This window comes from Oncorhynchus nerka, linkage group LG18, assembly GCF_034236695.1.
Source record: "Oncorhynchus nerka isolate Pitt River linkage group LG18, Oner_Uvic_2.0, whole genome shotgun sequence".
Lineage (NCBI taxonomy): Eukaryota > Metazoa > Chordata > Actinopteri > Salmoniformes > Salmonidae > Oncorhynchus > Oncorhynchus nerka.
This window is the reverse complement of record NC_088413.1, coordinates 23798704-23823431: the sequence shown is the minus strand read 5'-3', so window position 1 is coordinate 23823431 and position 24728 is coordinate 23798704. Positions and strand designations below refer to the sequence as shown.

At 44.4% G+C, this 24728-nt stretch overlaps 2 protein-coding genes and 1 long non-coding RNA gene across 8 annotated transcripts in view; 1 reads left to right on the top strand and 2 right to left on the bottom strand.

Annotated features, from left to right (window-relative positions):
- Window positions 1–781: 781 nt before the first annotated feature.
- Window positions 782–10453, bottom strand: LOC135561836 (uncharacterized). The gene is made up of 2 exons (XR_010459669.1): window positions 9890–10453; window positions 782–2688 (listed from the first exon to the last, which is right to left on the bottom strand). It is a non-coding gene; the product is annotated as an uncharacterized LOC135561836 (long non-coding RNA).
- On the top strand, window positions 10328–15565 carry LOC115119618 (caspase-6). Of its 4 annotated transcripts, none has more exons than XM_065003810.1 (8): window positions 10328–10476; window positions 10968–11006; window positions 11634–11676; window positions 11908–12057; window positions 12189–12265; window positions 12388–12563; window positions 12831–12981; window positions 13326–15565. In XM_065003810.1, exons 1-8 carry the CDS (start codon window positions 10446–10448, stop codon window positions 13562–13564), a joined length of 906 nt encoding a protein of 301 aa, XP_064859882.1. In that variant the 5' UTR covers window positions 10328–10445; the 3' UTR covers window positions 13565–15565. The 4 variants fall into 4 exon arrangements, with proteins under 4 accessions (XP_064859882.1, XP_064859880.1, XP_064859881.1 ...); XM_065003808.1 differs by having other exon boundaries at window positions 10331–10476; window positions 10962–11006; XM_065003809.1 differs by having other exon boundaries at window positions 10332–10476; window positions 11905–12057.
- A 174-nt stretch (window positions 15566–15739) lies between these two features.
- LOC115119370 (calcium uniporter protein, mitochondrial-like) overlaps window positions 15740–24728 on the bottom strand; it is a 58837-nt gene continuing 49848 nt past the window's right edge. For 2 of the 3 annotated variants that reach the window (XM_065003806.1, XM_065003804.1), the window contains exons 2-8: window positions 22305–22377; window positions 21836–22006; window positions 19647–19751; window positions 18459–18625; window positions 17404–17607; window positions 16141–16257; window positions 15740–16000 (exon numbers count right to left, since the gene is read on the bottom strand). In XM_065003806.1, coding sequence (XP_064859878.1) covers window positions 15923–16000; window positions 16141–16257; window positions 17404–17607; window positions 18459–18625; window positions 19647–19751; window positions 21836–22006; window positions 22305–22377 — 915 coding nt within the window. In that variant the 3' untranslated portion in view covers window positions 15740–15922. The remainder of the gene's footprint in view (window positions 16001–16140; window positions 16258–17403; window positions 17608–18458; window positions 18626–19646; window positions 19752–21835; window positions 22007–22304; window positions 22378–24728) is intronic. The other variant, XM_065003805.1, reaches the window with a different exon arrangement.

Below are 24728 nucleotides of genomic sequence, written 5' to 3'. Positions count from 1 at the left end.
TTCAGTGGCACTAACATATCTAGATGAAGTATGGATTGTAGACTACACCATACCTCCGGTGCACAAGACAAGAAGGCAGTCTTGCTTAATAGTGCAAATGTCATGAGGACTTTAAGTAGGTAGCCTAGTGGTTAGAGCTGTGGGCCAGTAACAGAAAGGTTGCTAGATTGAATCCCCAAATGACAAGGTAAAAATCTCTCGTTCTGGCCCTGAACAAGGCAATTAACTCACTGTTCCTAGGCCATCGTTGTAAATAAGAATTTGTTCTTAACTGACTTGCCTAGTTAAATAAAAAATTTAAAAAATAAAGTAGCAACTGCCCATCAGACCGAGTATGGTAACTGCTGGTGGTGAAGGAGACCAGACTACATAGATGAAGAGGGAGTTTACACAAAAGGGTTTAGTAGATGAACACTTACAATCCTCACAGTAGTTTCTGGGTTTGTTTTTTTGTTGTTTATTTGGACGAATCAGGATTGGGCAAATGCATGCATAAAGTGCTAATCAGCAGTTACATCATTTTTTAAAACGTAAAAATTAATATATGCACACATTGATTCTTGAAGAATAGGATATAATTTATAAATGCATCATGAGCTTAGTTCAACTGGCATACAACATCAAAACCCCAATTATAAGCTTGTTTTACTGCAATGTTTGTAAACAAAGAAAATGTCAAACAAATAGCCTACTGCAGCCTCAAAACATGGTTTAAACTATCATGTTGATATAATGGCTGTTCAGTCCTTGCATCCATAGCTCTGTCTACGATTTTGAGAGGTTACATTCCTCAAGCCCCATCCCTCAGCGTTTTACTGACAACCGCTGTATTATTGTTTCGACTGCTGCTTTAACTGGTGCTGTCACGACTTCCGCCAAAGTCGGCCCCTCTCATTGTTCCGGCGGCGGTCGACGTCACCGACTTTCTAGCCATGGCCGATCCACTTTTCATTTTCCATTGGTTTTGTCTTCCATCACACCTGGTTCCAATTCCATCAATTACATGTTGTGTATTTAACCCTCTGTAAACCCTCCCCTTGTCCGTAATTGTTTGTTGTCAGTGCTTGTGCACGTCTGTCCTGGTGTGCGGTGGGTTATGTACCCATTTATTTTATTGTTCTGTATCCGGTGGGTTTTGATGATTAAACTGAGCCGTTGGAAGCACAGTTTTGCTCTCCTGCGTCTTACTTCTCTGCCGCCAGTACGCACCCCTGACAGGTGCAGTGGTTTTCAAGCCCCCGTGTGGATGATAAAACGGGTTCCACTAGATTCAACAGCCACAAAATAGAAATAGTTTGTAATATTTTAAAAGAGACGTTTTTTGGCCATGATAAACACTGGCTAAGTTAGCAGAGGGAGGGTTTTGGCCAAGACCCATAACGAAAAAGACATTAGACACAATTTACATGAAGTTAAAAACAATATGTGTGTGAATCTATCAGTTGCACACGTCAGTACATAGACAACGAAATTAGCGGAAGGAAGGTTTTGGCCGAGTTTCCATTTGCGAGATTCATTCAATGAATCAGGGACAATATGGATAAGGTAACTTCAGAATGCTATCTAATTAGACATCTATATACACCGAGTGTAAAAAAAAAAATCATTTTTGCCCTCAGAATAGCCTCAATTCGCACAGGAAGTTAATTGCAGTGCCTTTGGAAAGGCGAAAACAACATGAATGATAGTTAGCTATAGTTAACTAGCGAGAACTGCTACAAGTTATGTTTTGAATTGGAATAGTTATTATTTTATATCTGCTGCTGAAATGTCGCTCTCTCTCTTCTTGGGCAACCGCCCACTGGCACATAAGCAGTACACAGACATGCACTGAAGGGTCATTCCTATGATGGCTGATAAGTGAGTAACAATATTTAAGTGTGCCTTCATTAACTATGTTAACAAACATTTCCATGACTTTTTATGACCTTACAACCCCTAATTTGGCCATTTGGAACAACGCATCATGCCATTCACACTGATGCATTTTCAAGCCACACATTCTCGAACACTACTAGCCTACTGTCAAGCATAGAATCACAGACTAGTGGCAAATAAACTTGAACATAGCAGAATCGAGAAATGCCGACCCCGCTTTCATTCCGCTTTGATCAAACTTTTTTTGGCTCACTGTGTGAATCTAGGCGGGCGATATTCTACTTGTTTTATATAGGAACTGGTACGCAATTCAACCCTAAAATGTAGGTTCTGGTACCGCGTACCAGACAACTCGGCCACAACTAAGCACTGATACTAGTAGACTCACTTGATTTCGCATGCCCAACTAGGCTACAATATAACTTTTTGGGCGACCACATCAAATTCACATATAAATGTGAGTTATATATCTGTCATTCTCGTTGAAGGCAAGTCTAAGAAGCGGTAGCCTATATTCTATGTGCACTATTTCTATGCTTCTTGTTCTTAAATGTAGTTTTAGCGTCTTTTACTATCGGTTTGGTACACCAACTTCGAACAGCTGAAAATGCATTGTTTTTGGTTGTTGAAAATATATATCACAGCGGTTTACATGTTAGGATCATTTAACTTTTGGGATTCACATGCAGACCAATTGCAACTATTTTCTAGCACTTGCATCAGGTGGACGGACAGTCATCGTGCACGTTCAGAGTTGCATTTCGTTTTTTCTCGTGGGCTGTGTATATTCATATAGTAAGGAACTTGAACCTGAAACACCAGACAGGAGAAGGACTTTAAAAGCCATTCTCAATGGAATCCATAACATTTTTATTTTTTATTTCACCTTTATTTAACCAGGTAGGCTAGTTGAGAACAAGTTCTCATTTGCAACTGCGACCTGGCCAATATAAAGCATAGCAGTGTGAACAGACAACACAGAGTTACACATGGAGTAAACAATTAACAAGTCAATAACACAGTAGAAAAAAATGAGAGTCTATATACATTGTGTGCAAAAGGCATGAGGATGTAGGCGAATAATTACAATTTTGCAGATTAACACTGGAGTGATAAATTATCAGATGGTCATGTACAGGTAGAGATATTGGTGTGCAAAAGAGCAGAAAAGTGCATCAAATAAAAACAGTCACAGGCAGCAGAGAACTGGAACGAAAGGCGGCCAAATGAGGTGTTGGCTTTAGGGATGATCAGTGAGATACACCTGCTGGAGCGTGTGCTACGGGTGGGCGTTGCCATCGTGACCAGTGAACTGAGATAAGGCGGAGCTTTACCTAGCATGGACTTGTAGATGACCTGGAGCCAGTGGGTGTGGCGACGAATATGTAGCGAGGGCCAGCCGACTAGAGCATAACAGGTCGCAGTGGTGGGTGGTAAAAGGTGCTTTAGTGACAAAACGGATTGGCAAATACCTCAATAAGATCTATAAAATTAAAAAATAACTCAATGTGGCTCTGGACTTACTTGGAGGACGTGATGGAATGTGTCACTACGAATGCATTGATGGTAAAGTCCCTCCCTCAGACTGCACGTGTAACGGATGTGAAACGGCTAGCTAGTTAGCGGTGGTGCGCGCTAAATAGCGTTTCAATCGGTGACGTTACAATTTACATACATTTAAGAACATTAATGTAATGTGTGTGTGCATCTCTCAGTTACACATACATGTCGGTACATACACACAACAAGTAGGTCACATGGGGGAGAGGTGTTGTGCCATGAGGTGTTGCTTTATTTGGTTTTTGAAACCAGGTTTTCTGTTCACTTGCTCAATATAAGATGGAACGGAGTTCCATGCACTCATGGCTGTGTATAATACTGTACGTTTTCTTGAATTTGTTCTGGACCTGGGGACTGTGAAAAGACCCCTGGTGGCATGTCTAGTGGGGTAAGTGTGTGTTTGTCAGTGCTGTGTGTAAGTTGATTATGCAAACAAGTTGGAATTTCCAACACAATAATGTTTCTGATAAAAATGAGAAGTGACGCAGTCAGTCTTTCCTCAACTCTTAGCCAAGAGAGACTGGCATGCATAGTAATGCAATGAAGAGCAAGAAGTACTGCTCTGTTCTGGGCCAGCTGCAGCTTAACTAGGAATTTCTTTGCAGCACTTGACCATATGACTGGACAATAATCAAGACTAAACTAGAGCCTGCAGGACTTGCTTTGTGGAATGTGGTGTCAAAAAAGCAGAGCATCCTTTATTACAGACAGATCTCTCCCCATCTTTACAACCATTGAATCTATATGTTTTGACCATGACAGTTTAAATATAAGGTAACACCAAGTAATTTAGTGTCCCCTACTTGTTCAACAGCCACACCATTCATTACCAGATTCAGATGAGGTCAAGAACGTAGAGAATGAAGACTACTGTTTATAGGAATGTTGTAAGAGCTGTCATATTATACATTGCATTGAATATTTGTGAGCATTGATCTAATGGTCAACTCTTGTCTACTCTACAGTTTGACATCGGCATCCCATCCTTGACCAAGTTCTGTAACCAGCACGACCGTTGCTATGACACCTGTAACCATGATAAACGTGACTGTGACGAGTTCCAGGAATGCCTGGAGACCATCTGTAGGAGATTACAGAAGATGTTGTTTTACAGCGGAACACGACAATGAGTGTTTCTTATTGTAGTTTCTGCCAGTTTCAGTCTGTTTTCTTCCATGTGTTGCCTAATGAACACCACCCTGATTCATGTATTGATATGCTCCCAGTGTTGAGCACAGAGCAGGACTTGACTCAAGCATTCCTCACAGTTAATTCAATAATGTGTTCACCATCTTGTAGCATAGTTAAATCATACTGAATGCTGCGCTCACCCTTGTCAATTGTTTCACTTCACTGGTGAGTTCAGCATTCATTCTGGTTTAACCAGGCTAACAATGTTGCTGGTGGGGAAGATCATACAACTCCCCCTGATGGCATTTCTGGTGAGGTCTATAACTTAGGGAATGAAGACTACTCTTTACAGGAATGTTATCTGGGGACCCTAGGACTAAACACCTCCCTCTTCAACTGGATCCTGGACTTCCTGACGGGCCGCCCCCAGGTGGTAAGGGTAGGCAACAACACATCTGCCATGCTGATTCTCAACACGGGGGCCCCTCAGGGGTGCATGCTTAGTCCCCTCCTGTACTCCCTGTTCACCCACGACTGCATGGCCAGGCACGAATTCAACAACATCATTAAGTTTGCTGACGACACAACAGTGGTAGGCCTAATCACAGACAACGATGAGACAGCCTATAGGGAGGAAGTCAGAGACCTGGCAGTGTGGTGCCAGGACCACAACTTCTCCCTCATAGACTACAGGAAAAGGAGGGCCGAACACACCCCCATTAAAATCGACAGGGCTGTAGTGGAACCGGTCGAGAGTTTCAAGTTCCTTGGTGTCCACATCACCAACAAATTATCATGGTCCAAACACACCAAGAAAGTCGTGAAGAGGGCACGACAATGCCTTTTCCCTCTCAGGAGACTGAGAAGAGTTGGCATGGGTCCCCAGATCCTCAAAAAGTTCTACAGCTGCACAAACTGGTTGCAACACCGCCTGGTATGGCAACTGCTTGGCCTTCGACCGTAAGGCGTTACAGAGGGTAGTGCGTACAGCCCAGTACATCACTGGACCCAGCTTCCTGCCATCCAGGAACTATATACTGTACTAGGCGGTGTCAGAGGAAGGCCCTAAAAATGGTCTAAGACTCCAGTCACCCAAGTAATAGACTGTTCTCTCTGCTACCGCACGGCAAGCGGTACCGGTGCGCCAAGGCAAGGTACAAAATTCTCCTTAACAGCTTCTACCCCCTAAGCCATAAAACTGCTGAACAATTAATCAAATAGCCACCCAGACTATTTGCATTGACACCCCCCCAACCTTTGTTTTTACACTGCTGCTACTCACTGCTTATTATCTATGCATAGTCACTTCACCCCTATACATTGATTCAGTACCTTTGTATATAGCCTCATTATTGTTATTTATTGTGTTACTTTTTAAAAAAAAATTTACTTATGTAAATATTTTCTTAACTCTATTTTCTTAAAACTCCATTGTTGGTTAAGGGCTTGTAAGTTAGCGTGAAATGCTGTTGTTTTCGGTGCATGTGACAAATAACATTTGATATGATTTGATTACACCTGTCATATTACATATTGCATTGAATATTTGTGAGCATTGATCTAATGTTCATCTCTTTTGTCTACTCTACAAGTTGACATCGACAACCCATCCTTGACCAAGTTCTGTAACCAGCACAACTGTTGCTATGCCACTTGTAACTGTGATAAAGATGACAGTGACGATGAGTTCCAGGAATGCCTGGAGAGAGATTTCAGTAGGAGATTACAGAATATGTTGGGACTTGTCTAGAGTTTCCATGGTAAAATGGCATCTGGATTGTGTTCATTAGGGCATGCAACAGAAAACGTTTTACAACGGAATACGAAAAGGAGTGTTTCTTAATGGAGAACTCCAGGTAGTTTGTCTGTTTTCTTCCGTGTGGTGCCTAATGAACACAACCCTGATTAATGTATTGACATGCTCCCAGTGTCAAGCATTCCTCACAGTTAATTCAATAATGTGTCCACAATATTGTAGCGGGGCGGCAGGTAGTCTAGTGGTTAGAGCATTGGACTTCCAACATTGATTCCCAGACCTGACAAGGTAAAAATCTGTCGTTCTGCCCCTGAACAAGGCAGTTAACCCACTGTTCCTAGGCCGTCATTGAAAATAAAACTGTGTTCTTAACTGACTTGCCTAGTTTAATAAAGGTAAAAAAATAAATTGAAGATTGATTATAGAACTGCAATGTCGAGGGAGCCAGTGTAACCAATGTGAAATGGCTAGCTAGTTAACAGGGTGTGCGCTAATTGCGTTTCAATCGGTGACGTCACTCGCTCTGAGACCTTGAAGTAGTTGCTCTGCAAGGGTCGCGGCTTTTGTGGAGCGATGGGCAATGATGCTTTGAGGGTGGGGCGAGGAGAGGGACGGAAGCTATACTGTTACATTGGTGCCGTGACCCTGATCACTGGTTGCTGTGGAAAAGGAGGAGGTCAAAAGGGGGGTGGGTGTAACCGATGTGAAATGGCTACCGGGGTGCGCGCTAATAGCGTTTCAATGGGAGACGTCACTCGCTCTGAAATCTTGAAGCAGTTGTTCCCCTTGCTCTGCAAGGGCCGTGGCTTTTGTGGAGCGATGGGTAACGATGCTTCGAGGGTGGCTGTTGTTGATGTGTGCAGAGGATCCCTGGTTCGAGCCCAGGAAGGGGAGAGGGAAGGAAGCTATACTGGTACACCAGCACACAAGCATTTCACTGCACCTTTTATACCAGCTGTAAACTGTAATTAAGAAAACTTAATTTTCTGTGTGTCTGTATAACATGATCTGCTCGTGTTTTCAGAGTGTGACAATACTGCAACCCTGCTGTTTAATTCTGTCATGTGCATGAGGTGTAAACCCTACATTGACAGCCAGAGAGACTCCTGCAGTCTCCTACACCTCGGCTGTTTTCAATCAGGATCTCAGAGATCACTGCCTCATTACCTGTGTCTGCTATGGGTCCGCGGTCAAACGACCACTCCTCATCACTGTCAAACCTCCCTATAACACTTCTGCGAGCAGGCCTTTCTAATCGACCTGGCCCGGGTATCCTGGAAGGATATTGACCTCATCCCATCAGTCGAGGATGCCTGATCATTCTTTAAAAGTAATTTCCTCACCATCTTAGATAAGCATGCCCCGTTCAAAAAATGCAGAACTAAGAACAGATATAGCCCTTGGTTCACTCCAGACCTGACTGCCCCCCCCGCAGCTACTCGCCCAAGCTTCCCCAGCTTCTCCTTCACCCATATTCAGACAGCAGATGTTCTGAAAGAGCTGGAAAACCTGGACCAGAATAAATCACTTGGGCTAGACAATCTGGACCCTCTCTTTCTAAAACTATCTGCCGCCATTGTTGCAACCCCTATTACCAGCCTGTTCAACCTCTTTTCGTATCATCCAAGATCATTAAAAATTGGAAAGCTGCCGCGGTCATCCCCCTCTTCAAAGGAGGTGACACCCTAGACCCAAACTGTTACAGACCAATATCTATCCTGCCCTGCCTATCTAAAGTCTTCGAAAGCCAAGTTAATAAACAGATCACTGACCATTTCGAATCCCACCGTACCTTCTCCGCTGTGCAATCCGGCTTCCGAGGCGGTCACGGGTGCACCTCAGCCACACTCAAGGTACTAAACGATATCATAACCGCCATCGATAAAAGACAGTACTGTGCAGCTGTCTTCATCGACCTGGCCAAGGCTTTCAACTCTGTCAATCATCGTATTCTTATCGGCAGACTCAATAGCCTTGGTTTTTCTAATGACTGCCTCGCCTGGTTCACCAACTACTTTGCAGTCAGAGTTCAGTGTGTCAAATCGGAGGGCATATTTTCCGGACCTCTGGCAGTCTCTATGGGGGTACCACAGGGTTCAATTCTCGGGCAGACTATTTTCTCTGTATATATCAATGATGTCGCTCTTGCTGCGGGAGATTCCCTGATCCACCTCTATGCAGACGACACCATTCTGTATACTTCTGGCCCTTCCTTGGACACTGTGCTAACTAACCTCCAAACGAGCTTCAATGCCACACAACACTCCTTCTGTGTCCTCCAACTGCTCTTAAACGCTAGTAAAACATAATGCATGCTTTTCAACCATTCGCTGCCCGTACCCGCCCGCCCGACTAGCATCACCACCCTGGACGGTTCCGACCTAGACTATGTGGACAACTATAAATACCTAGGTGTCTGGCTAGACTGTAAACTCTCCTTCTAGACTCATATTAAACATCTCCAATCCAAAATCAAATCTGGAATCGGCTTTCTATTTTGCAACAAAGCCTCCTTCACTCACACCGCCAAACTTACCCCCGTAAAACTGACTATCCTACCGATCCTCGACGATGTCATCTACAAAATAGCTTCCAACACTCTACCCAGCAAACTGGATGCAGTCTATCACTGTGCCATCCGTTTTGTTACCAAATCACTGTATACCACCCACCACTGCGACCTGTATGCTCTAATCGGCTGGCCCTTGCTACATATTCGTCACCAGACCCACTGGCTCCAGGTCATCTATAAGTCTATGCTAGGTAAAGCTCCGCCTTATCTCAGTACACTGGTCACGATAACAACACCCACACGTAGCACACGTTCCAGCAGGTGTATCTCACTGGTCATCCCCAAAGCCAACACCTCATTTGGCCGCCTTTCCTTCCAGTTCTCAGTTCTCTGCTGCCAGTGACTGGAACGAATTGCAAAAATGGCGGAAGTTGGGGACTTTTATTTCCCTCACCAACTTTAAACATCAACTATCTGAGCAGCTAACCAGTCACTGCAGCTGTACATAGTCCATCTGTAAATAGCCCACCCAATCTACCTACCTCATCCCCATACTGTTTTTATTTTATTTACTTTTCTGCTCTTTTGTACACCAGTATCTCTACTTGCACATCATCATCTGCTCATTTATCACTCCAGTGTTAATCTGCTAAATTGTAATTATTCGCTCCTGTGGCCTATTTACTGCCTACCTCCTCATGCCGTTTGCACACACTGTATATAGACTTTATTTTTTCTACTGTGTCATTGACTTGTTTGTGTTGTTGGCTTGTTTGTTGTTTACTCCATGTGTAACTCTGTGTCACACTGCTTTGCTTTATCTTGGCCAGGTCGCCTTGTTCTCAACTCACCTACCTGGTAAAATAAAGGTGAAATATATATATTTTTAAAGTGCACACTTAGCTGACATTTGACGTTTGTTGCGCTTTCCTCATTCACAGGCATACTGAAACATGTATTTTGTTTTTACAGTATCCCTCTGCATAATGTCACGCCCTGAAACATGTTTTATATTATACTGAACAAAAATATAAGTCGATACCATAAGTCACCTCCAATGTCGTTTTAGAGAATTTGGCATTATGTCCAACCAGCCTCACAACCGCAGACCACGTGTAACCACGCCAACCCAGGACCTCCACATCTGGCTTCTTCACCTACGGGATCGTCTGAGGCCAGCCACCCGGACAAGAGCAATATTTCTGTCTATAATAAAGCCCTTTTGTGGGGAAAAAGTCCGTCTCAGTGGCTTTGCCCCTGCCCAGTCATATAAAATCCATAGATCAGGGCCTAATTTATTTATTTTAATTTAATTATATGTACTGTAACTCAGCAAAATCGTTTAAATTGCTGCATGTCGCGTTTATATTTTTGTTTAGTATATATTTGACTCTGTTATACGGTTCTCAGTGGCTACAATGTGGCATTATACGGAAGTTGTAACGAGCAACGCTTGACTGCCATGCCCAGTTGCCAATTGTATCCAGTTTTTGAGGAGATCCGCCAATCAGCTTAAAGGGGCGGGAAGTGTCATTCTCCATCAGTGTTTGTAAAGCCGATACATTTTACACTTGCGTGTACACATTGAAAGGAGAGTAGACAGCAACCATGTCGTGTCCAGGGAATAAAGACACTAAAGGTAAAAAGTCCTATTTGGAAGTTATAAAATACTATATGTATGTAGTGGTATTAGTAGTCTTGCAGTTTAATGTAATGTTGTGGTCACGGAAATCATATAAGACAAATATGAAAGAAGAACTCTCAGAAGACATTTCGGATCCTCTCTGGGAAAGGAAACAAAAGAATAATAAATCACTTGCTGAATGATGTCATGGATTTCACAATTCCCCCTCCATGTACTTCGCTTATCTCTAATATGTTTATAAGGTGTATGTACCGCATTATGTGTCTGTTTGTACTGTTGTTACAGTAGCCAAGATTGTTGTTCACTGTCAGATGAGTCGCGTCACTACGCAATTGCCTGGGGACTAAGTTACTGACAGATAAGCACAGACCAGATTTTATATCAGGTGTTATGTCAATGTTATCAGTGTACAGACTTGTTTCACAGGTCTGTGAAATCTTACTGTATTGTCTCATGTGGGATTTTTTGTCTCTTCCAAGTCACAGGAAGCTTGGAAAAAGACAACAAAACATCACAGAGGACAGGTGAGTATGTACGGGCGATATCAGGTTAGGTAGGTCTAGGTGCCCAATGCTTGTAGAGACATATGCAGATGTACATTTAAAACCAAAACAGAAAGACTGTTTGAGGTACTGTTTTAACGAAACTACCTTATCTCACGAAATGTCATTTTACGAGACTCAAAGTACACGCTAATTATGTAATGGTTAACACAAACCTGTAGTTATTTCTCCGTTTGGCGTTTGCACTGAGCAATCACCTGAATCAAAAGCAGTATACCCTCTTGTGCTCTCAATAATAACCCGTAACACAAGGAACATGAGGAAATGGAACAGCAGACTCCCCCTTCATGCTTCACCCCACACCTGCAACAGCAGCACAAGTAAAGAGCATGTAAGATAGGAGAGCTTTGTCACTTTTTCTACTGGTCTTAACACCTGCAACCAGCCTATTGAAAACCACCAGGACACCTGTAACCCCCCCCAAATAAATCTGATCCCAAAAGCTTTGGAGACAATTTGCATCGAAACTGCCGAATGTTGACATATCAGAAAGCTGTAAAACAACGAGGCCTTTGAGAAGTCATGAAATAAATATTCATGCAAGATTGTCATACCTGTTCAGATTGTATGTTCCTTTCTCTTTATCAGGTCCTAGTGAGAACTTTACAGAAACAGATGGGTATTTCTGCAGGTAACTATTAGTAATGATATTACTCATTACATTGTTATAAATGACTTGAATGTAATGAACACCTGGTTGAAATAAGTTCAAGTCTGTTGACAGTTGAAGTGAACAGATGGTTACCACAAGAAATTAGGAACTGATAAGAAAGCTACACTTTCTCAAATGTCTCTCGTTCAGCTACACCCACTATGGCATAACAAGGTATTGACAGGGGAGCATGTGTTTTTCCTTCAGCAGTTCTTTCTCTATGGACCCTGCGGAGGAGTATAAGATGAACCACAAGCGGCGAGGCCTGGCTCTCATCTTCAACCAGGAGCACTTCTACTGGCATCTGAGGATGCCCCCCCGCAACGGGACCAATGCTGACCGCTCCAATCTGGTCAAAAGGTATACATGGCATCGGATATGACCGTGCTGCATAACTCCCTATAGACCGGTTCAGTCAACTGTAGTGCTGATGGAGTTGTTTAAAATGTTCATTCCTAACCATGTTTTGACACTTGATTTTTCTGATTCAGATTTGAGGACTTGAACTTTGAAGTGCAGGCCTTTGATAATCTGAAGGTGGAGGAAGTTCTGGATCAAATCAGTCAGGGTAAGCAGCACTTCTAGTCCTTCGATACCACCTCAAATAATCTGTTTAACACAGATACTGTATCAGTCACAGTCGGTATTATACTTCAGAATAAGAAATGATACATGTCTGATACTCTATAGCGGCTGAGGCCAACCATGCTGATGCAGACTGCTTCGTGTGCGTCTTTCTGAGCCACGGAGAGAACGACCACGTCTATGCTTACGACGACAAGATCGCTATCCAGGACATCACTGCCCTGTTCAAAGGAGACAAGTGTAAGAGCCTGGTGGGCAAGCCCAAGATCTTCATACTACAGGTAAGAGGTCAGATGATGAGATGCCTTTTGAATAGATCCATTTTAGATGGAAACCTTTGACATTCAGTACTGTTGACTCATAGACCTGTTGACTCATAGACCTGAGGCATATCTACCTCAGACACAATAAGATTATTTGTAATTCTATTTGTAAACATTTATCCACATAACCACAAATATTTACTGCTAAATATATATTTTTTTATATATAACCATCATATTGACATTTTGACTGTTTTTGGTTTCTGATTTGATTGACCCCGACAGGCGTGCCGTGGGGACAAGCATGACGATCCAGTGACCCCCATGGACGTGGTGGACAGCGAGGTGAAGACCAACGAGGTGGTGGTGGACGCTGGGGTGATCTACACCCTCCCTGCTGGCGCTGACTTCATCATGTGTTACTCTGTGGCTGAAGGTGAGGAACACATGGCACAGCTGATAGTCCATTACAGAAAACAAGAAGAAATACTGTAAACCTTGTGGTCGTAAATGAGGATAGATGCATAGATCAGCGATACATGGAGAATAAAGACAAATTCATAATTTTAATTCCTTATCAACAGACTCACAGTTACTATTTTGTACCCAACTCCTTCTTACGGTGACTTGTATACAGTTATGCTGTTTAGACAATATCCTAAATAACTGTTTCCCTGTGTTTGTGTAATGTGTTTGATCACTTGATTATCCTTTGCTTCTCATTTGGATGAATGGAATACAGATCTAACTGCCATACTTGTTCCCGGTGTCCCTGTGCAGGCTACTATTCCCACCGCGAGACGATCAACGGCTCATGGTACATCCAGGACCTGTGTGGGGCCATGCGGAAGTTCGGGGATTCCCTGGAGTTCACGGAGCTCCTGACCCTGGTCAACAGGAAGGTGTCCATGAGGAGCGTTGGGAATTGTAACGACAAGACCGCCATCGGGAAGAAACAGGTCCCCTGCTTCGCTTCCATGCTCACCAGGAAGCTCTACTTCCGACCCAAGAAGCAGTAAGGTTCCATCCACTGGGCAGCTATTACGTCATTCATGAATCCTGCTGTAGTTGTTTTGAATGTTTTTTGGGAGAAAGGTTGTCCTTGACTATAATGTCTGGTGGTTCTTTTTGTTAAACGTTTGTCTACATTATTTCGATTTTGTTTGTTTGTCTTGAGAACCATGAAATACACTTCATCAAGCTGTGCATATTCCCTTTATTCTAATCTTTCCTATGAAACCAAATGGAGATCATGTCATTGGCTGATGATTGTGTATGCAGTGTTATTTTAACACACATTCTGTGGTGGCAAAACTGACCTAAAACAAAGCATGGTACTATACTGGTGAAACCTGCTTGGCTGCTCGGCTTCAGGCTTTCCCTGTTGGTGTTGACAGAGGTCATGGAATGTACCCGCAGGGCAGGTAAAAGAGTGACATGAGAATGGTAATTGAGCATTAACATTTCAAATGACTTTATTCTCAGTCTGTTTGTGGATAGCTGTTTGTTAAGAGGGGATTCTCAGTCAGTAAAGGATTTTGCATCTCCAGTCCCTTAAGGCCTTTCTCGAGAGAATACTGCTAATTCTTAGCATTGACTAGTGGTTCCCTGGGCTTGATTTGTTTACATCAACTATCTGTGTCAAATATACAAAGACATGTGCACATTGTTTGGAGGAGGATGTGGCTCTGGGGTTAAATCCCTACCTTGCATCCAAAAGGTGTGGCTTTAATCCTTATCTCTTGTGCAAGATTGTGCAACTGTCTTTGTCCGACATAGGAAGAAAAGTGTCGATTGGGGTAAAGAGTGGGTGGCTCTGGGGTTGAACGCCTTCCTTGCAACCAAGAGGATGTGGGTTCATACCATATCAATACCGTCCAGCACGGTGTTTCCTCCGACACATTGGTGCGGCTGGCTTCCGGGTTGGAGGCGCGCTGTGTGAAGAAGTCTGTTTGTGTTTCGGAGGACTCATGGCTTTCGACCTTAATCTCTCCCAAACCTGTACAGGAGTTGTAGCGATGAGACAAGAGAGTAATTAGTAACAATTGGATACCACAATATTAGGGAGAAAAGGGGGTAAAAAATAAATAATAATATGTTGCCTTGTTCTGTCAAAAAGGGAATTTGTGTTATTTCTCTTTGTACTTGGATGTGCTTAGACTTTACAACTCAGATGTAGTTTTACATGTTTTGAAAGCGACAGGCTAAACGTGAACAAACAACTCCAATGTGGAAAGTACCTCTGGGAGTCAAGTGTCTAGTACACACTGCAAGTTTGGTCACATGACCTACTGTACTACTCTGACTCAGGAAAACCAGTCCTATACCATTGCTCTTTGTTATTGAGGGTATTTGACAACTGTTTTCAACTTAAGATAAGATCACTTTATTGGTCAATTTACACCCCCCCCACATCCCATCTGGGCTGGGATTGGAAACCCTCCGGTTGCTGGCTCGCATCTTTAAGAACTTGGCTACCTGTCGCTCCAATACTGAACAACTTTAACAGTACCAATCTTTTTAAATACCATTTTTGTACACCACATGACTACAGGCATATTCTTCAGCCAGAAAATATATATATATATTATATATATATAATATAATATAACTCAGATAAGACAACTCAGGGTACCAATCAACCGACCATCTCATGTTTAAAAAATAAATAATTGTTAGTCACTTGGGAGATATTTACTAAAGCAATGACAATGCATGAGGTATTACTCATTTGTATGTGAACCTGAGTGCTGGACACCAATTCATGTTTCTATTTCTGAATTGTTCAAGAAAATGAGGACCATTTTAGTCTCCAGTAATGTACTTTTCTTGTATTGTGGTCCACCAGGGAAATGTATCTCTGACCTTTTGGGAGATTGGGTTTGCACTAATAGCATTTGGAGAGGTGCGTGGGGCTCCTATTGAGTTAGAATCTCTCATTTATAAAATGAAATATGTTTGGGGTTTTGATGATTGAAACAAAAGTCTGAATTGAGGTGCAATAAAATATTGAAATGTAATTTGTGTTCAGTCTTAGTTCCTCTTAATCTTTGTAAACGTTCAGAATGGATCATCTCATTATATACACATCACTATTCAGAACTTTGCTCTTCTATAGAAACGACACTAGCTACTATATTGAATTACTGCAATGGCCAGGAATGCAGAGAAAATATGATTAGTATTCAGGAAGATGCTTTCTCATATGATATTTATTACTATACTTCTATTACCACAAATGACTTCCAATATTGTAAACCAAAACTCTAAAATGATCTGCAGGGTTAGTAAGAAAAATGCATTGTTATCAAAATAAATGGGGAAATGCTGCTGCTCAGTAGTCCTTCAGTTTGACGGTGTGTGTGTGGTGCTGCTCTTCATGGCTGGCTCTGGATCTGTTCTACAGGGAGCTGAAGTTGGGTTGGATTCCTTAGACGTCTCAAATCTTCTTCCACCTAAGGATGACACACACACACACACACACACACACACGATCAGCAGAAACCCTTTATAGACTGAATACATCAGTGGAAAGTCCAATAAGCAGTGAGCAGGAATTCTGCAGTGCCTTGTATAAGTAAGTATAGTAACATACCGAAGCCAACTCCTCTCTCAGCTCATTGTACTTCTGCACGTTGAAGCGCTCCTTCTTGGCACCCTTGTGGAAGTAATACAGGAACTGCCTGTCTTTGGCATCTGGATACACATAATCCTACAGAGGACAACAACCATGATCCATCTGGATAGACATAATCCTACAGAGGACAACAACCATGATCCATCTGGATAGACATAATCCTACAGAGGACAACAACCATGATCCATCTGGATAGACATAATCCTACAGAGGACAACAACCATGATCCATCTGGATAGACATAATCCTACAGAGGACAACAACCATGATCCATCTGGATAGACATAATCCTACAGAGGACAACCACCATGATCCATCTGGACAGACATAATCCTACAGAGGACAACCATGATCCATCTGGACAGACGTAATCCTACAGAGGACAACAACCATGATCCATCTGGATAGACATAATCCTACAGAGGACAACCACCATGATCCATCTGGTGCAGACTAACTTGTGTATCACTTCTCACTCATCGTTATCTGGGTTTAAATTCTAACTTGAGATAACCGTGATCCTCTGTGTAAATTATGCACGGATGTCATTAGGAGATATGATCAGAATACAGGTGATGCACCTCGAAGCGTAACAGAGGAATGTTGGTTTGTATCAGCCTCCTTGTTGTGGCATGGATGTACACAGTTCGTACTGTACTTTTATAAGATACTTACAAAAGTCTTATAAAATCATTTAGACGCAGGACACAGGTGCTGTGGGACCAACTGGAAGGTTTACCGGTCAGACCATGTCGTGCTTCTATACAGCGCATGCTATACACATTGCAGCCACAGGAGGGCAGACATACGTGGAGATTTCTCTGTTCCACTTCTAAGTGCTTATCACCTGTGTTTTGATTACATCTACCATTGATGTCAATGCAGCGGTTTGTAGAAGTTTGACTGCACACAGTTATCTAAAGTTAGAATTCAACCCTGATAATTACTGCCTTCATACTGTACAGCGTATGGCAATGAAGGTCACATATGAGAACCTGACTACTCCAAGTTGTTGTAAGGAGACCAGGTGTGACTGAAATGAAAATGAAAGCCTTTTGTTCAAGTGCCCTGTAGTGACAGTACTTTTTGTGCACACAAGGGGGAGACACTGTCTTGACTACTTGTATTGAGACCGTGCTGGACATGGGTCTTCCTGTCCTTCCAGTCCTGTACTGTACCTGCTTGGTGAGGACATAGTAGGGTTAGAGTCCTGTACTGTACCTGCTTGGTGAGGACATAGTAGGAGAAGACTCCGATGCTGGTGCAGTAGGTGAGGAAGTAGGTGACGGGCTCCATGACGTCCCAGGAGTACACCCACCAGGTGAGCCAGGCCAAGGCCCCGCCCTGCACAGAGAGCAGGGCCACACCTGTCCACAGAGTCCTGGAGGAGTGGAACTCTGCACTGCGCGCCAGCTGTGCCTTCACCTGTACAGGGAACGCACGGGAGACAGAGGTTACTAGTGAGAGCTAAAACAAACTCTCACACTCATGCAATCTTATCTTTGAAGGTTTCCCGCAACAGCTTTATGGTTGTCGACCAAAGGGATAGGTAGTAGGAGTCACACAGAGACGAGAGAGATGAGACAACAGACGCAAGAGAGAGAAATAAAGAGAGGAGATACTGACAGACAGAAGGAAAGAGAAAGAGAGAAACGGAGTCAGAAGTACACCCCTCCGGTACCTACACCCCTCCGGTACCTACACCCCTACACCCCTCCGGTACCTACACCCCTCCCACCCCTCCGGTACCTACACCCCTCCGGTACCTACACCCCTCCCACCCCTCCGGTACCTACACCCCTCCGGTACCTACACCCCTCCGGTACCTACACCCCTCCCACCCCTCCGGTACCTACACCCCTCCGGTACCTACACCACCCCTCCGGTACCTACACCCCTCCCCTCCGTACCTACACCCCTCCCGGTACCTACACCCCTCCCCCCCTCCGGTACCTACACCCCTCCGGTACCTACACCCCCCTCCGGTCCCACCCCCACCCCCGGTACCTACACCCCCCACCCCTCCGGTACCTACACCCCTCCGGTACCTACACCCCTCCGGTCCCACCCCTCCGGTACCTACACCCCTCCGGTCCCACCCCTCCGGTACCTACACCCCTCCCACCCCTCCGGTACCTACACCCCTCCGGTACCTACACCCCTCCCACCCCTCCCACCCCTCCGGTACCTACACCCCTCCTACACCCCTCCGGTACCTACACCCCTCCGGTACCTACACCCCTCCGGTACCTACACCCCTCCCACCCCTCCGGTACCTGTTCCAGAGGTGAGAGGTCCTGTTTGAGTCCATCCAGTCTCTCCAGCAGCTGCCTCTCCTTCAGCAGGTGGTGGTCAGGCAGGTGGAGGGCCGTGTGGAGCAGCTGCACCATGTGCTTCATGTCCTCCACGTCCACCACATGCTCACTGGACACACTGGACGCCTCTGGACACACAACATGGGTGGAATTCATTACAACACAGTCACTCTGGGAACTCATGGCTCTAAATGATTATTATTACACTGGGAACATGCATCACTATTCCACCAATTCCAGGGGTTGATAATGACGATGAGGAGGAGGATCCTGCTGATACTCAAGTGACTAATGATGTTTATTTTTTAGAATTACTGATAAAGATCAATTGATATCTCATCATCATCCTCTGTAGCTGTGTGATCAGTGGTCCTCTGTAGCTGTGTGATCTGTGGTCCTCTGTAGTTGTGTGATCTGTGGTCCTCTGTAGCTGTGTGATCTGTGGTCCTCTGTAGCTGTGTGATCTGTGGTCCTCTGTAGCTGTGTGATCTGTGGTCCTCTGTAGCTGTGTGATCTGTGGTCCTCTGTAGCTGTGTGATCTGTAGCTGTGTGATCTGTGGTCCTCTGTAGCTGTGTGATCTGTGGTCCTCTGTAGCTGTGTGATCTGTGGTCCTCTGTAGCTGTGTGATCAGTGGTCCTCTGTAGCTGTGTGATCAGTGGTCCTCTGTAGCTGTGTGATCAGTGGTCCTCTGTAGCTGTGTGATCTGTGGTCCTCTGTAGCTGTGTGATCTGTGGTCCTCTGTAGCTGTGTGATCTGTGGTCCTCTGTAGCTGTGTGATCTGTGGTCCTCTGTAGCTGTGTGATCTGTGGTCCTCTGTAGCTGTGTGATCTGTGGTCCTCTGTAGCTGTGTGATCTGTGGTCCTCTGTAGCTGTGTGATCTGTGGTCCTCTGTAGCTGTGTGATCTGTGGTCCTCTGTAGCTGTGTGATCTGTGGTCCTCTGTAGCTGTGTGACTGTGGTCCTCCGTAGCTCAGTTGGTAGAGCATGTTGCTTGCTACGCCAGTATAGTGGGTTCGATTCCCGGGACCAACCATATTTAAAATATAAACATGCACAACTCAGTCGCTTCCGAATAAAGCGGCTGCTAAATGGCATTTATTATTATGTCATCATCATCTCTTAAACTGTTTTGGGAAAGAGTTGCTTCACCTCTTTCAGGGGAGTGGATGTTGTATACAGCATCATTGATGAGGAGCTGGAAGTCTTTGTCCAGGAGACTGTCTATAGAGGTGCTGTTAGCTACCCGTGTACCATCTGTAGGAGACAGGAGGATAACAGATGGATATAGTGTCTACAGGGGTGGTGTTAGCTACCCGTGCACCATCTGTAGGAGACAGGAGGATAACAGATGGATATAGTGTCTACAGGGGTGGTGTCTACAGGGGTGGTGTTAGCTACCCGTGCACCATCTGTAGGAGACAGGAGGATAACAGATGGATATAGTGTCTACAGGGGTGGTGTCTACAGGGGTGGTGTTAGCTACCCGTGCACCATCTGTAGGAGACAGGAGGATAACAGATGGATATAGTGTCTACAGGGGGTGTTAGCTGGTGTCAGGAGGATAACAGATGGATATAGTGTCTACAGTGTTAGGGGTGGTGTTACTACCGTGCACCATCTGTAGGAGACAGGAGGATAACAGATGGATATAGTGTCTACAGGGGTGGTGTCTACAGGGGTGGTGTTAGCTACCCGTGCACCATCTGTAGGAGACAGGAGGATAACAGATGGATATAGTGTCTACAGGGGTGGTGTCTACAGGGGTGGTGTCTGTAGGAGACAGGAGGATAACAGATGGATATAGTGTGCTACCATCTGTGTAGGAGACAGGAGGATAACAGATGGATATAGTGTCTACAGGGGTGGTGTCTACAGGGGACAGGTGATGGATATAGTGTCTACCTACAGGGGTGGTGTTAGCACCATCTGTAGGAGACAGGAGGATAACAGATGGATATAGTGTCTACAGGGGTGGTGTCTACAGGGGTGGTGTTAGCTACCCGTGCACCATCTGTAGGAGACAGGAGGATAACAGATGGATATAGTGTCTACAGGGGTGGTGTCTACAGGGGTGGTGTTAGCTACCCGTTCACCATCTGTAGGAGACAGGAGGATAACAGATGGATATAGTGTCTACAGGGGTGGTGTTAGTGTTAGCTACAGGGGTGGTGTTAGCTACCCGGGGTGCACCATCTGTAGGAGACAGGAGGATAACAGATGGATATAGTGTCTACAGGGGTGTGTTAGCTACCCGTGCACCATCTGTAGGAGACAGGAGGATAACAGATGGATATAGTGTCTACAGGGGTGGTGTTAGCTACCCGTGCACCATCTGTAGGAGACAGGAGGATAACAGATGGATATAGTGTCTACAGGGGTGGTGTTAGCTACCCGTGCACCATCTGTAGGAGACAGGAGGATAACAGATGGATATAGTGTCTACAGGGGTGGTGTCTACAGGGGTGGTGTTATCTGTAGCAGGAGGATAACAGATGGATATAGTGTCTACAGGGGTGGTGTTACCATCTCTGTAGGAGACAGGAGGATAACAGATGGATATAGTGTCTACAGGGGTGGTGTCTACAGGGGTGGTGTCTACAGGGGTGGTGTTAGCTACCCGTGCACCATCTGTAGGAGACAGGAGGATAACAGATGGATATAGTGTCTACAGTGGTGGTGTCTACAGGGGTGGTGTTAGCTACCCGTGCACCATCTGTAGGAGACAGGAGGATAACAGATGGATATAGTGTCTACAGGGGTGGTGTTAGCTACCTGTGCACCATCTGTAGGAGACAGGAGGATAACAGATGGATATAGTGTCTACAGGGGTGCTGTTAGCTACCCGTGCACCATCTGTAGGAGACAGGAGGATAACAGATGGATATAGTGTCTACAGGGGTGGTGTTAGCTACCCGTGCACCATCTGTAGGAGACAGGAGGATAACAGATGGATATAGTGTCTACAGGGGTGGTGTTAGCTACCCGTGCACCATCTGTAGGAGACAGGAGGATAACAGATGGATATAGTGTCTACAGGGGTGGTGTTAGCTACCCGTGCACCATCTGTAGGAGACAGGAGGATAACAGATGGATATAGTGTCTGTGTACACGACAGACAGTAGCCCATATTCATAAAGTATCTCAGAGTAGGTGTGCTGATCTAGGATCAGTTCTGCCCTGTCCATTAAATCATATTCATTATTATCTAAAAGGCTGAACTGCTCCTAGATAGGCACTCATACTCTGAAATGCTTTATGAATACGGGCAAATGTTTGAATTTGAGTGTGTGTACACAACATTTGTGTGTGTACAACATATATTTATGTGTGTGTCCTACCCTTGGTGAGCACAGAGGCAGAGGTGACTCCTGGGTCTTCTCTCTGCAGGTCGTGGATGAGGTCTCCTACAGTCATTAACATGGGCCTGAGGAAGAACAGACAGCTCTCCTGCCTGGAGGGTAGCGGCACAGCCAGCACCGGTCGTCCATGTTTATACTGCAACACCACATCTAGACCGCAGACAGAGAACAACACAGGTAAAATGGGCAGTTTAATGGCCTTGTGTTTAAAGTACAGTGCAGCTCATTCTCACCGTTTTAAATAACTGAGCTCATTGCATACAACAATATATGGATTGTCTCTGCATTTATTAATAGTGATATGAACAGTCTACCAAAGATTACAATTCTAAAGCCTTTCATGATCGGCTGGCACTTTAGAATAAAGAACTGCACTGTGTGTAAAGTCAAGGCAGCCAGAGTACTACATTAATTGTAGAAAGATTCAGTGTAATGCCCGATATCATACCACTAGAGGGTGCTACAGTACTGCAGAAGACCACTTGGGGAGGACACCTCCACTGTGGCTGTCTGGGATGGATCTGAAATGAGAGAGAACACATTACAGAATGGATTTATTTGACCTTTATTTTAAACAGGGAGTCCCATTCAGACCAAGGTCTCTTTCAGAAGGAACCATTCGTACACAATTTACAAAATACAGATACGGTACATTTAAGAAACACAAATAACATTAAATCAGCAAATAGGTCTCCAATCAACATTAAGAACAGCCCGAGAGGCACCAGAACATACTGTTACAAGGAACGCTGTAGATTTTTCCATACATGGGCGTCAAAGCAACTAAAAACAGAATGTCTTAGTGGCCTATCAGCTCAATATCATCAGTATCAACAGAAGCCCTCCCTTGGCAAACGATCATGCTGCCAAAGACAGAAAGACAAACATTTGAAGTTCTACATTAATAAAATGAGAGTCGGAAAACGACCAGCTTCTATTCTACGTGACATCTTTGTTTTGCCAGGGAATGTCTTGATTATCATTTTAAATGTAGACAGTCATTGCAAGTCATTTTTACTGAGATACTGTGCGATGTAAACATTGAGATAAGGACATATTTCCAGAATCTCATTTCCAAGAAACTGCATCATCATCATTATATTACCGCAGCCTATCTTGCTAAACCCCCCCATGAACCACAGAATAGCCTACAGCCAACACATTTGTTTTGCTGACTACACCATGTAAAAGTTTCTGCTGACGCAACATTTCTCCATTTGATTTCAATACCTTCTTGGCCTGGATGGAAGATGGAAAACCGTTCCGTGTTAATAGTCACAATCATATCCCTCCCAACATCACTATCCAATCTCACTGAGGTAAGGGTAAAAGGCTGGCTCTCACCAATCCCCACAGAGACGTCGCCTGGCTAAACCAGACTGAATGATGATGCTTGAATAGCTGAAAATAGACAGAAAATGGTGCTGAAAGCCTCCAGGTTTCCATATCAACATCCCCACTACAGATTCATCCCCTTCTGATCCCATGCAGAGTTATACAATGATTTGGAGTATTAGGTTTAATGGTTGGGAATATGTTGCTGGAACTGCAGCTGGACGTAATGAAAGGAGCTGGTAAGATACGAACGTAGACTAATAGCTGTGATAATGTGTGTATATATATCATATGTATTTGTGTGTGCGCACGCACCTGTGTGTGTAAAGAGATTTTGTATAGTGCTACAATTAGACCAACACAACTCCCAATAAGTATTGTGATGCCTTAGGCATTCTGCCACTATTAAACACATGCTCACACACACAACCACAGCGGGCAAAGATACATGGTCGTGTTAAATGTGAGAACTGAATAAGGGTTTTAGGTCATAACTGTTGAATTAATGATGTGCCTGCTACAGAACATTACCCCCATCCACACCATTAAAATGGAAATGACTCCACCTGGTAAGAAGAGGACTTGGAGGGTTTGCCAACGATGCCTAGTGAACACTACAGCACCTTCTGGGCAGCAAAACCAAGTTGGGCCCCTTGAATTGGAAGCCTGTAGAGCGTGTGGCTGCAGTGAGTGACCTTAAAGTGATCAAATGCCAAAAGACTTCAAAATATAAAGCATTCCTTTCTGATGGCATTAGAAGCCTAATGTGTGACATCGTGACTTTAAAGTGATCAAATGTCAATATCTACTCAACTAAATGTAGACTACTTTCTGACCCCACGTAAAGGTCAGTATTCGGAGCTTAAGAGTGAAAAAATGATTTCTTCTCAATGGATTCCTTCTCCTGTAGAATAACAGTTTAATAGAAAAGGAGTCTGGGTGGTTGAATGAATCGGTGTCCCAGAGTCTCTGTCCCAGCGGCACTGACATCCAGGGACCTGACAGAGTGGGTGTGTGTGTGTGTCTGACAGCCACCTGACACAGTGGGTGTGCGTGCGTGTCTGATAGCCACTCCTCTTCGACCCTCCAGTCCGTAGCCTGGGCTGTCAGCCAATCAATATCAAGTTAAAGAAGCAGAGTGCTGGAGCCATCCATACACTGCTACAGCTACAGGTCAAAGACACCGCACAAAGGAAAGGACAGGGGACATGCATCCGTACACTGTTACAGCTACAGGTCAAAGACACCGCCCAAAGGAAAGGACAGGGGACATGCATCCGTACACTGTTACAGCTACAGGTCAAAGACACCGCACAAAGGAAAGGACAGGGGACATGCATCCGTACACTGTTACAGCTACAGGTCAAAGACACCGCACAAAGGAAAGGACAGGGGACATGCATCCATACACTGTTACAGCTACAGGTCAAAGACACCGCACAAAGGAAAGGACAGGGCACATGCATCCGTACACTGTTACAGCTACAGGTCAAAGACACCGCACAAAGGAAAGGACAGGGGACATGCATCCTTACAC

Excerpts from the sequence above, each read along its gene's own strand:
- LOC115119618 (XM_065003807.1), top strand. The coding sequence starts at position 10,446 with ATGTCGTGTCCAGGGAATAAAGACACTAAAG. Across the intron at positions 10,477-10,961 it reads AGGGAATAAAGACACTAAAG|TCACAGGAAGCTTGGAAAAA; the intron begins GTAAAAAGTCCT and ends GTCTCTTCCAAG. Across the intron at positions 12,564-12,830 it reads CCAAGATCTTCATACTACAG|GCGTGCCGTGGGGACAAGCA; the intron begins GTAAGAGGTCAG and ends TGACCCCGACAG.